General features: G+C 41.0%; 1 protein-coding gene across 1 annotated transcript in view; it reads left to right on the top strand.

Annotated features, from left to right (window-relative positions):
* Nucleotides 1-13,797, top strand: part of SVEP1 (sushi, von Willebrand factor type A, EGF and pentraxin domain containing 1) — a 191,645-nt gene that overhangs the window by 141,795 nt on the left and 36,053 nt on the right. The window contains 2 exon segments of the mRNA XM_039239447.1: nucleotides 7,384-8,056; nucleotides 10,674-13,465. Of these exon segments, the coding sequence (XP_039095378.1) occupies nucleotides 7,384-8,056; nucleotides 10,674-13,465 (3,465 nt within the window).

Genomic DNA, 13,797 nt, shown 5'->3' with positions numbered 1-13,797 from the left:
TCCATTCTGCATCTCTCTCTGCCTCTGCCCCTCGTCCATTCATGCTCTGTCCCTCTCTCTCAAAAATGAATAAACATTAAGAAAAATTTAAAAAAATAAGGATGACTCCATTATAATTATTCTAATACTATGTATCGTACTATTTTATTCCACTTCATTGAGAGAGCACTTGAGAATAATTTGAGATTTTTGCAAGTCACCAATCTATCGTCATCTAAGGGAAAATATCTCTTAAAGGCAGGAAGAAAGACTGAGAGTTATTAAGCAAACTTGATTCATACTGGTTGAATAGCAGAGCCATACGCAGAATGCAGCTCGCTCCAAATGCTAACACTTGGTTGGTTGAGGGTTTAGGAAACATTGAGGGCTGAAATTATAATTGCTGCTTTAAATATCATTGAATATAAGTAAGTATATGAATTATGTGTGGGCTGCATATGGTTCATTAGAGTTTTTGTTTCAAAGACTAGTGATAAAATCAACTAAAACCATCTGTAGACAGATGATGTTCTAAATTTAAACTGAGTCATTTTTATTTTTAAAGAAATGTGTGGCAATTTTTAGCATTCCTCAAATAGCCAAAATTTTAGATCCGCTTCCTTTACTTAAACAAACATTAATATTAATATCAAGATATATTTCTGTATCTTAAAGGGACATCATTTGATCAGTAGACTCTTTATTCAGGCAGTAAGTATTATTTTCTTTCTTTTCAAGTTTGTATTTCAGTTCCAGTTAGTTAACATGCATAGTGTGTAAATTTAGGTTCAGTTGTAGAATTTAGTGATTTGATCCTTATATACAACACCCAGTGCTCATCACAACAAGTGCCCTCCTTAATCTGCATCGCCTATTTCTTCCACCTCCCTGCCCACCTCCCCTCTGGTAACCATCAGTTTGTTCTCTAGAGTTAAAAGTCTGTCACTTGGTTTTCCTCTCTTTTTTTTATCCCTATGTTCATTTGTTTAGTTTCTTAAATTCCATGTATGAGTAAATCATATGGTATTTGTCTTTCTCTGACTTATTTTGCTTAGCATAAAACACTCTAGTTCCGTCCACATCATTGCAAATGGCAAGATTTTATTGTTTTTATGGCTGAGTAATATTCCAACACACACACACACACACACACACACACACACAACATCATCATTATCCATTGTATCCATTCATCAGTCAATGAACATTTGGCTTTTTTCCATAATTTGCCTATTGTTGATAATGCTGCTCTAAATATCAGGGTGCATGTATCCCTTAGAATTAGTATCTTCGTATCCTTTATGTAAATACTCAGTAGTGTGATTGCTCGATCATAGGGTAGTTCTATTTTTAACTTTTTTTTAAAAGTTTATTTATTTGTTGAGAGAGAGAGAAAGAGAGAGCATGAGCAGGGGAGGGGCAGAGAGAGAGGGAGAGAGAGAGAGAATCACAAGAAGGCTCTGCGCTGTCAGTGCAAAGCCCAGAGCAGGGCTCAAACTCACAACCTGTGAGATTATAACCTGAGCTGAAATTAAGAGTCAGACACTTAACCCACTGAGTCACCCAGGTGCCCCTATTTTTAACTTTTTGAGGAACCTCCATACTATATTCCACAATGACTGTACCAGTTTTCATTCCCACCAACAGTGTAAGAGGGTTCCTCTTTCTCTGCATGCTTGCCAACACCTACTGTTTCCTGTGTTGTTAGTTTTAGCCAATTTAACAGGCGTCAGGTGATATCTCATTGTGGCTTTGATTTGTACTTCCCTGATGCTGAGTATCTTTTCATGTGTCTGTTGGCCATCTGTATGTCTTCTTTGGAGCAATGTCTGTTCATGCCTTCTGCTCATTTTTAATTGGATTATTTGTTTTTTGGGTGTTGAGTTATATAATTTCTTTATGTATTTTGGATACTAACCCTATACCAGGTATGTCATTTGCAAATATCTTCTCCAATTCCATAGGCTGCCTTTTGGTTTGTTGACTTTTCCTTCACTGTGCAGAAGCTTTTTATTTTGAGGTAGTCCCAATCATTTATTTTTGCTTTTGTTTCTCTTGCCTGAGGGGACTTATCTAGAAAAATGTTACTCTGGCTGATGTCAAAGTTTTCTTCTAGGAGTTTTATGGTTCAGGTATCACACGTAGGTCTTTAATCCATTTTAAGTTTATTTTTGTATATGGTACAAGAATGTGGTCCAGTTTCATTCTTTTGCATATTGCCATCCAGTTTTTCCAATGCCATTTGTGGAAGAGACTTTTTTTTCCCCCCATTGGACACTCTTTCCTACTTTGTCAAAGATTAATTGGCCATATAATTGTGGGTTTATTTCTGGATTTTGTGTTCTGTTCCATTGATCTATGTGTCTGTTTTTATGCCAGTACCATACTGTTTTGATTACTACAGCTTTGTAATATAACTTGAAGTCTAGAATTGTGTTGCCTCCAGCTTTGCTTTTCTTTCTCAAAATTGCTTTGGCTATTCAGGGTCTTTTGTGATTCCATACAAATTTTAAGATTCTCTGTTCTAGCTCTGTGAAGAATGCTGGTGGCATTTTGATAGAGATTGCATTAAATGTGTAGATTGCTTATAGTAATATAGACATTTTAACAATATTTGTTCTTCAGTCCATGAGAGTGGAATGTTTTTCCATTTCTTTGTGTCTTCTTCAATTTCTTTCATTAGTGTTCTGTAGTTTTCAGAGTACAGATATTTTTTCTCTTTGGTTAGGATTGTTCCTAGGTATCTTGTGGGTTTTGGTATGTTTGTAAATAGGATTAATTCCTTGATTTCTCTTTCTGCTGCTTCAATATTGGTGTATAGAAATGCAGCAGATTTCTGTACAATGATTTTGTATCCTACAACTTTAATGAATTCATGTATCAGTTCTAGCAATTTTTTGGTGGAGTTTTTGGGTTTTCTATATAGAATACCATGCCATCTGCAAACTGTGATCGTTTGACTTCTTCCTTGCCAGTTGGTTGCATTTTATTTCTTTGTATTGTCTGATTACTATGGCTAGGACCTCCTGTACTATGTTAAATAACAGTGGTGAGAGTGGACATACCTGCCTTGTTCCTGACTATGGAGGAAAAGCTCTCAGTTTTTCCCTATTGAGGATGATATTAGCCGTAAGTTTTTCATGTAAGTCCTTCATTATGTTGAGGTATGTTCCCTCTAACTCTACTTTATTGAAGATTTTTATCTTGAATGGATATTGTACTTTGTCAAATGTTTTTTCTGCATCTATTGAGAGGATCATATGGTTCTTTTCCTTTGTTTTGTTAATGTGCTGTATCTCATTTATTGATTTGCAAATATTGAACCACCCTTGCTGCCCAGGAATAAATCCCAAGTGATCCCAGAGAATGATTCTTTTAATGTATTGTTGGATTCAATTTGTTAGTATTTTATTGAGAATTTTTACATCCATCTTCATGAAGGATATTGGCCTGCACTTCTCTTTCCTAGTGGAGTTTTTATTGGTATCAGGGTAATGCTGGCCTCATAGCATGAATGTAGAAGTTTTCCCTCTTCTGTTTTTCTGAATAGTTTGAGAATAGATGTTAACTCTTTCTTAAGTGTTTGGTAGAATTCATCTGTGAAGCCATCCGGTCCTAGACTTTTGTTTGTTGGGAGATTTTTGACTACTGATTTAGCTTCTTTGCTGGTGATTGGTCTGTTCCAATTTTCTCTTTCTTCCTGTTTCAGTTTGGTAGTTTATAAGTTTGTAGGATTTGTAGGATTGTAGTTTATCCATTTCTCCAAGGTCTTCAGATTTCTTGGCATATAATTTTTCATAAGATTCTCTTAAAATTGTGTTTCTGTGATGTTGATTGTTATTTTCCTCTCTCATTTGTGGGTTTATTTGAGTCCTTTCTCTCTTTTCTTTTTGATAAGTCTGGCTAGAGGTTTATCATTTTTATTGACTTTTTTTTCACAGAGCCAGCTCCTGGTTTCATTGATCTGTTCTATTGGGTTTTTTTAGTTTCTATATCATTTATTTCTGCTCTCATCTTTATAATTTTGTTTCTTCTGCTTTTTTAGGTTTAATTTGTTCTTCTTCTAGTCCTTTTGGGGTAAGGTTGGGTTGTTTATGTGAGATTTTTCTTGCTTTCTTGGGGTAGACCTGTATTACTATAAATGTCCCTTTGAGTGCACTTTCGATGCATCCAAAGATTTTGAACTGATGTTTTTTCATTTCCTTTTGTTTCCCTGTATGTTTTAAATTTCTTCTTTTATTTCCTAGTTGACCAGTTCATTGTTTAGTAACATGTTATTTAACCTCCATCTATTTGTGCTCTTTCCAGATTTTTTTCTTGTGTTTGATTTCTGTTTTTATGGTGGTGTGGTCAGAGAAGATGCATGGTATGATTTCAGTCTTTTTGAATTTATTGAAGCTTGTTTTGTGGCCTGTATGTGATCTGTTCTGGAGAATGTTCCATGTGCACTAGAAAAGAATGTGTATTCTGTTGTTTCAGGATGGAATGTTCTGAATATATCTGTTAAATCCATCTGTTCCAGTGTGTCATTCAAAGCCATTGTTTCCTTGTTGATTTTCTGTTTAGATGATCTGCCCATTGATGTAAGTGGAGTGTTAATGTCCCCTCCTATTATTGTATTACTGTCAATTAGCTCCTTTATGTTTGTCATTAACTGTTTTATGTATTTGGGTTCTTTCATGTGGGAGGCATTAAATTTTACAATTGTTACATATTCTTGTTGGATAGTCCTCTTTATTATGATAAAGTGCCCTTCTTCATCTATTGTTACAGTTTTGGGTTTATAATCTAGTTTGTGTGATATAAGTGTTGCTACTCAAGCTTTCTTTTGATTCCTGTTTGCATGATAAACAATAAATGTTTCTCCATCCTCTCACTTTCGATCTGCAGGAGTCTTAGGTCTAAATTGAGTCTCTTGTATGCTGCATATAGATAGGTCTTGTTTTTTAAAAAATTTTTTTAATGTTTTATTTATTTCTAGGCAAGAGAGAGAGGCAGCGTGAGCAGGGAAGGGTCAGAGAGAGGGAGACACAGACTCTGAAACAGGCTCCGGCCCTGAGCTGGCAGTCAGCACAGAGCCCGACGTGGGGCTCGAACCCACGAACCGTGAGATCATGGATAGATCTTGTTTTTTAATCCATCCTTACAGTCTTTGTCTTTTGATTGGAACATTTAATCCATTTAAATTCAGAATAATTATTGATAGATATGTATTTAATGTCATTTTATTATTTGTTGTTTCTGGAGATTTTCTCTGTTCCTTTCTTGTCTTTGTCTCTTTTGGTCTTTCCACTTGAAGAATTCCCTTCAATATTTCTTGGGGCTGGTTTAGTGGTCACGAACCCTTTAGTTTTTGTTTGTCTGGGAAACTCCTTATCTCTCCTTCTATTCTGGATGAAAGCCTTGCTGGATAGAGTATTCTTGGCTGCAGATTTCCCCATCGAGCACATTGATTATATCATACCACTCCCTTCTGGCTTGCCAAGTTTCTGTTGAGAATCTCCAGCTAGCTTTATGGGTCTTGCCTTGTAAGTTAGGGACATCTTTTGTCTTGCTGCTTTTAGGACTTTTTCTTTATTGCTCTCTTTTGCAAATTTAATTATATGCATTGGTGTTGGCCTGCCTTTTGTTGATTTTGATGGGAGTTCTCTGTGCCTCCTACATCTGGATATCTACTCTCTTCCTCAGATTAGGGAAGTGCTCAGCTATTATTTCCTCAAATAAATTTTCTGTCCCCTTTTCTCTCTCTTCTTTTTCTGGGACTCTTATGATATGAATGCTATTACATTTGATGAATTCGCTGAGTTCTCTGAGTCTATTCTCATGTTCCATAATTCTTCTTTCTCTCTTTTGTACAGCTTCCTTATTTTATATTATTTTATCTTCTATATCGCTTATTTGTACCTCCACATCTTCCAGCCGTGTGTTCACTACATCCAGTCCATTTCCAAATTCAGTTATTGCATTTTTAATTTCTGACTGATTGTTTTTCAGCTCTTTAATCTCTGTGGAAGGCCTCCCTTAAAGTCTTCCATTCTTTTCTCAAGCCCAGCAAGTATCCTTATGATTGTTGCTTTAAATTCTCCACTGGGGACATTGCTTATATCTGTTTCAATTACATCTCTGGCCATGACTTTATTATGTTGTTTCATTTGGGATGAATTCCTCCATCTTGGCATTTTGTCTAAGTCTCTGTCTTCTTCTCTGTGTGAGAAAAGCCTATTATGTTTCCTGCTTCTGAGAGGAATGGCCTTTGTGAAGAAGAGGTCATATAGTGTCCAGCGCCTGGGGCTTCAGGGAGTGTCTGGTGTGTGCTGAGTACACTCTGCTGCTGTGTTTGGGCTGCTCTGTCCTTGAGGCCAGTCATCTGCACAGGCTCTCCTTGCCTGCTATGGGCAGTGTTTGGTCCCTGGCCAGAGTATGGTTAGTTTTAACTAGATGTGCTCTGATTGGCTTGTTAAATGAGACCTGACTCTACTTCCACTAGAACTGAAGCCTTGCAGAACTTTCTGGTTGGGAGTCATGATGTGGGCAGGGGTTTGTGCTGGTCTTTTGGGAAAGGAGCCTGCTGCAATGGTGCTGAGGCAGACTTGCCCAAGAAGGGCAGTACCAGCAGAGCACAGAAGTGTGGGACCTGGTATAAGCAGCTAGTGGCAGTGCTGTGCTGTTTACTGCCAGTGGCTCTGCATTTATGCTGTGGGGCAAGGGAAGGAAATGGTGCCTGGCGGCTCTTTTGTCCCTGCGGAGGGGACTCCGCTAATGCCACCTCTCACAGATGCTGTCCAAGAAGAGAGTCTCCCTGTGACTTAGGTGTTCTTCAGATCACGCCCTCTGCCCCTGCACTGCTTGCCTGCCTTCTCTCCGGGAATAGGGCAGCACCCTCAGCTTTGCACACCAGCCAAGCCTGCTGACCTTTAAAACTCCAGTCTTCAACCCTGCTGGTTGCAAAAACTCACGAAAATCAGCCCCTCTCATTTTCCCAGCCAGTCGCTTTGGGGAAGTGCTCTCTGTGTGCATTTCCCTGTGCACTTTCTCTGTTGCCTTTGTCGTCCACCACGCTTCCTCCCCTCCACAGCACCCACTTCTCCCCCAAACCATGTCTCCGCACTTCCTTATGTGGCTTCTTCTCACCCTCTAGTTATGCAGTTTGTTCTGTCAGTCTTTGGGTCGATTTGTTGGTTATTCAGATTGATTTGACAGCATCGAGTTGTGTTTGAGGGACGAGATGAGCCTACGGTCCCCCTACTATGCCTCCATCTTAGTAAATACTATTTTAAAGAATAACAAATAAAAGCAAAATCATTGTTGGAAAGATAAAACAATAAAAACAGAATATACAAAGATGCAAATACCTTTTCTCAAGTATCATGCTTAGTTATTATTCCCTTGCTCCCAATCTCATAGCTATACCCTTGCTGGTCCTGACACCATTGAATGCCTGGCCAATGGCAAGTGGAATGCAAGTAACCAGCAGTGTTTGGCTGTCTCCTGCGATGAGCCCCCCAACGTGGAACACGCCTCTCCAGAGACTGCCCATCGGTTATTTGGAGACATTGCATTCTACTACTGCTCAGATGGCTACAGCCTGGCAGACAATTCCCAGCTCCTTTGCAATGCCCAGGGCAAGTGGGTTCCCCCAGAAGGTCAGGCCATGCCCCGTTGTATAGCTCATTTCTGTGAAAAACCTCCATCCGTCTCCTATAGCATCTTGGAATCTGGGAGCAAAGCAAAATTTGCAGCAGGGTCAGTTGTGAGCTTTAAATGCACAGAAGGTTTTGTGCTGAACACCTCAGCGAAGATTGAGTGTTTGAGAGGTGGGCAGTGGAACCCTTCACCCATGTCCATCCAGTGCATCCCCGTGCGCTGTGGAGAGCCGCCAAGCATCATGAATGGCTATGCAAGTGGATCAAACTACAGTTTTGGAGCCATGGTGGCTTACAGCTGCAACAGAGGATTCTACATCAAAGGGGAGAAGAAGAGCACCTGTGAAGCCACAGGACAGTGGAGTAGCCCCACACCCACGTGCCACCCTGTGTCTTGCAATGAACCACCCAAGGTTGAGAATGGCTTTCTGGAGGTAAGAGACTGAGGAGTGAGTGGTTCGTGGCTTTTGTCACTGACAGCCAGCCCACTGTGGCTAACCTGGGATTCAGAAGCAGGGCACTGAACAAATTAACTGTTGAAAAGCAAAAGTGGCTAAACCTATAGGTAGTGAGTATTGGAAAGAAGTTGATAGACATTAGGAATCCTTTTCATATATAGCTTTCTACTTTCTGCTGGCACATAGACATTTGAAGTACATCGTAGCAATACCTTAGCCCTAAGTATGAAGTTAGACTAAACCAATCTTAATACCGTATTGTTTTTGCATTATAGAAGAAGTTATTCCAAGATAGACGATTATTTTGTAGAAATCAAGGTCTAATGGAACCTAGAGAAATCTGGCATCATTTCTCATTTTTAGATGGTGTGAACCACCCATTCATGATAATGCAGCTTTTGCAATTTTCTTTCAGCAGACCTAGTGGTAGATTCACAAGGACAAAGAGTTCTTTGAGATCCATACATATCTTCCTTTTACATTAATATGTGCCTTTTTGTTAAGTCCATCAAGAAAATGGTAATGAGGGGCACCTGGGTGGCTCAGTTAGTTGAGCTTCTGACTCTTGGTCTCAGTTCAGGTCTTGATCTCACGGTCATAAATTCAAGCCCCATGTTAAGCTCTGTATTGGGCATGAGGCCTACTTACACAAAAAAGAAAACAGTAATGAGAATCTATTTCCCCAAATCAAGGGCCCATTTTAAAGAGACAATATTGTAATTAAATGCTTTGTAAAAACCCACACATACACAATACCTTTTCTCCTTTATATTCTAAAACAACAGTAACAACCTTCTGTTTGACACCTTTGCTCAGATGTGTTAGCATTCCATTGGAAGAAGGTATATATATGATAAGGGGGCTTTCTTCATTTGTTTCTTTCACAAATCTGTCTGGACCTCCTCCTAGGTGCCAGATAAGCACTGGAAAGCTAGTTTTTTGTTTTTTGTTTTTTTTTTTTTTTACAAATAGTTTATTGTCAAATTAGTTTCCACATAACACCCAGTGCTCATCCCCACAAGTGCCCTCCTCCATGCCCATCCCCCCCCCCCCCCCACATCCATCAGTCCTCCGTTTTTGTCAGCATTCAAGACTCTCTCTTGGTTTGCCTCTCTCCCTTTCCCCCACCATTTCCCCCCTTCTTCTCCCCCTTGTTCCTCCGTCAAGTTCCTCCTAATCCTCCTATACGTGCAAACATACAATATTTGTCCTTCTCTGCCTGACTTATTTTGCTCAGCATAACACCCTCAAGGTCCATCCATGTTGCTACACATGGCCAGATTTCATTGTTTCTCATTGCCATGTAGTATTCCATGGTATAGATAAACCCCATCTTCTTGATCCATTCGTCCGTTGATGGACACTTAGGCTCTGGAAAGCTAGTTTTTAACAACACAGCTTAGGTCTGTGATGGCATGGTGCTTATATGCATGGGGGATGGGTACCCAAGAAATAAATGAACAAAACAAATAATTATGTCCACTAGCATGAGAAGTTTGCTGTGGTACGGAAGCTAGATGTTACCATGATAATCGTTTTAAAGTTTTCATAACTAACCCATTTTTTGTACTGCCTAAAAATGACCTGTTATTAGGGCACCTGGATGGCTCAGTCAGTTAAGTATCTGACTTTTGATCTGAGCTCAAGTCTTGATCTCAAGATTATGAGGTCAAACCTATACTGGGCTCCACACTGGGTGTGAAGCCTACCTAAAAAATAAAAAAGAAAGAAAGAAAGAAGGAAAATGATTTGTTATATTAATCACTTATTTTTTAAATGTTGAGATCATGAACATTAACTTTTTGTTTAAAAGATGAAGTATTGTTTTTTATTTTCCATCCTCAGAGCAGCATTTTTTGTTTAAATGTTTTATTTATTTCTGAGAGAGAGAGAGAGGCAGCATGAGCAGGGGAGGGTCAGAGAGAGAGAGAGAGAGACAAAGAATCTGAAACAGGGTCCAAGCTCTGAGCTAGCTGTCAGCACAGAGCCCGGCACAGGGCTCAAACCCACGAACTGTAAGATCATGACCTGAGCTGAAGTCGGATGCTCAACCAACTGAGCCACCTAGGTGCCCTCCAGAGCAGCAATTTTTTGAAGTATGTTAAGAATGAACACAAAACTTTGATAGCACTCTTAGGAATATATCCATGAAAAATATTTTCTTTGCTTTTTTTTTTTTTTTAACAACATTAATAAATGTATGTTTGTCTGTGATTAAAGCAACAAACTCTAGCATTGCTTTGGTGAGCAAGATATTTTTGAACTAAGTAATTTATAATCTTTGGTAGCATGCCATCAAATCATCAATTTTAAACTATTGGTCTTTTACCAATTAAAAGGTTACCTATTAAAAGGCTGAGCCCAATGATAAATATTTCTGCAGTAGGGATTACCTAATTTGACCTATCCATTTCACTTATTAAAAATAGAGTGGACCTATTGGAAAAAAACATAAATCTTTACTTGCTTATGCCTTAATTGATTCATTTTAACATAGGTATTTTTAGTTTAATTTTTAAATAATTATTCAGAGTAGTTAACTATATCAGTTGTTGTACAAATTGTTCTTAATTGTTTTCTCCCTATTTTACAGCATGCAACTGGCAGGATCTTTGAGAGTGAAGCAAGGTATCAGTGTAACCCAGGCTACAAGGCAGTTGGAAATCCCATATTTGTCTGCCAAGCCAATCGCCACTGGTACAGCGAATCCCCTCTCTCATGCATCCCTCTCAACTGTGGAAAACCTCCCCCAATCCAGAATGGCTACGTGAAAGGAGAAATTTTTGAAGTCGGGTCCAAGGTTCAGTTTTTCTGTAACGAGGGTTATGAGCTCATCGGTGATCATTCTTGGACATGCCTGAAATCTGGCAAATGGAATAAGAAGCCAAACCAGAAGTGTGTGCCTTCCAGATGCCCAGAGCCACCCATCTTGGAAAACCAGCTCGTCCTGAGGGAATTAACTAGCGAAGTAGGAACGGTGACATTTTCTTGTAAAGAAGGACATGCCCTTCAGGGCCCCCCTGTCCTGAAATGCTTGCTCTCGCAGCAATGGAATGATTCTTTTCCTGTTTGCAAGATGGTTCTTTGCCCCCCACCTCCCCTGATTCCCTTTGGTGTCCCCACCCCCTCTTCTGCTCTTCGTTTTGGAAGTACTGTTAACTATTCTTGCGTGGACGGATTTTTCCTGAAAGGGAATCCTACCACTTCCTGCCAAGCTGATGGTACCTGGAGTTCCCCACTGCCAGAATGTGTCCCAGTGGAATGTCCACAACCTGAGGAAATTCTCAATGGCATCATCGATGTCCAAGGTCTTGCCTATCTCAGCACAGCTCTCTACACCTGCAAGCCGGGCTATGAGTTGGTAGGAAATTCTACCACCCTTTGTGGAGAAAATGGTGACTGGCTTGGAGGAAAACCCACCTGCAAACCCATTGAGTGCCCAAAGCCTAAGGAGATTTTGAATGGCAAATTCTCTTACACAGACCTGCACTATGGGCAAATCGTTACATACTCTTGTGACCGAGGCTTCAGGCTTCAAGGTCCCAAAGCCTTGACTTGTTTAGAGACAGGTGCTTGGGATGTGGATGTCCCATCATGCAGTGCGATCCACTGTAATCCCCCACAACCCATTGAAAATGGTTTTGTAGAAGGTGCAGATTACAGCTTCGGTGCCATGATCATCTACAGCTGCTTTCCTGGGTTCCATGTAGCTGGTCACGCCATGCAGACCTGTGAAGAGTCAGGATGGTCAGGTTCCATCCCATCATGTGTAACCATAGACTGCGGTCTCCCTCCTCATATTGATTTTGGAGACTGTACTAAGGTCAAAGATGATCAGGAGTTTTTCGACCAAGAAGAGGACATGATGGAAGTTCCATATCGGACTCCTCTCCCCCCTCATCACCTGGGAGCGGTGACGAAATCCTGGGAGGACACAAAGGGATCTCCTGCCACGCATTTAGCACACTTTCCACACGGCACCATGGTTTCATACACCTGTAATTCAGGATATGAACTTTTGGGGAACCCTATACTGATCTGCCAGGAAGACGGAACGTGGAATGGCAGTGCACCTAACTGCATTTCCATTGAATGCGACTTGCCCGTTGCTCCTGAAAATGGCTTTTTGCATTTTACAGAGACTAGCATGGGCAGTGCTATACAGTATAGCTGCAAACCTGGACACATTCTGGTGGGCTCCAACATTAGACTTTGTCTACAGAATAGGGAATGGAGTGGTGCTTCCCCAAGCTGTGAGGCCATTTCATGCCAAAAACCAAATCCCATTATGAATGGCTCCATCAAAGGAAGCAACTACACATACCTGAGTGTGGTGTTCTATGAATGTAATCCTGGGTATGTGTTGAATGGCAATGAGAGGAGAACGTGCCAACAGGACAAAAATTGGGATGGGAATGAGCCAGTTTGCATTCCTGTGGACTGTGGTTCACCTCCAGTCTCAGCCAATGGCCAGGTGAAAGGAGATGAATATACATTTCAAAAAGAGGTTGAGTACTCTTGCAGTGTAGGGTTCTTACTTGAGGGCGCCAGGAGTCGTTTTTGTCTCGCCAACGGAAATTGGAGTGGAACCACTCCGATCTGTGTGCCCGTCAGATGTGCCGCCCCGCCGCAGGTGGCAAATGGAGTGACGGATGGCTTGGACTATGGCTTTGGGAAGGAAGTGGTGTTCCACTGTCAGGAGGGCTTCGTGTTGCATGGGGCTCCAAGACTCACCTGTCAGTCAGATGGCAGCTGGGGTGCAGAGTTCCCTTTCTGTAAGCCAGCCACCTGTGGCCCTCCTGAAGATCTTCCCCATGGCTTTCCTAATGGCTTCTCCTTTTATCACGGGGGGCATATACAGTATCAGTGCTTTCCTGGTTACAAGCTCCATGGCAGTCCTTCAAGAAGGTGCCTTTCCAATGGCTCCTGGAGCGGCAGCCCACCGTCCTGCCTGCCTTGCAGGTGCTCCACACCAGTAATTCAAAATGGAGCTGTCAACGGGACAGATTTTGGCTGTGGAAAGACAACCAAGATTCAGTGCTTCAAAGGCTTCAAGCTCCACGGAGCTTCTGAAATCACCTGTGAAGCCAATGACCAGTGGAGCTCTGTCTTCCCGCTCTGTGAACACTCTTCTTGCGGTTCTCCCCCAACGATACCAAATGCATTCGTCAGTGAGAGCGGCTCTTTGGAGGAGAATGCGATAACTTACAACTGCTGACCTGGGTATGTCATACAAGGGAGTTCGGATCTGATTTGTACGGAGAAGGGGACATGGAGCCAGCCTTATCCAGTCTGTGAGCCCCTGTCCTGTGGACCCCCACCGCCTGTCGCCAATGCGGTAGCAACTGGAGAGTCGCACACCTATGAAAGTAAAGTGAAACTCAGGTAAGACCGTGGCTCTAGGGCTTCCAAAGGGTGCAGGCAGGAGGGCGGTAAAATAAAAAGCACTTGGTCAAAAATTTAGCAAATTGGGAAAACACCATCCCTGGACTGCGCTCCCAAAACTGAAGCTTTTAACACTGGGCCTTATTCTGTTCATCATTATGTAGAAATCCATTGTCTATAAAGAATAAACTTCTACATTTTAAGATTGTAGTTCCTAATATAATTATCATGATTATCAAACTCTATTGATCTTCATGAAACAGTAAGATTAGCTAGCTTTCATACCTCTAAAGTCACACAGCTCTTTTTTCTTTTAAACGTCATGCTGGTAA

The sequence above is a fragment of the Hyaena hyaena genome, unplaced genomic scaffold (assembly GCF_003009895.1).
Source record: "Hyaena hyaena isolate Hyena2069 unplaced genomic scaffold, ASM300989v1 scaffold_6, whole genome shotgun sequence".
Classification (NCBI taxonomy): Eukaryota; Metazoa; Chordata; class Mammalia; order Carnivora; family Hyaenidae; genus Hyaena; species Hyaena hyaena.
Note: the sequence above shows the minus strand (reverse complement) of the source record. Positions and strands in the feature narration are given on the sequence as shown.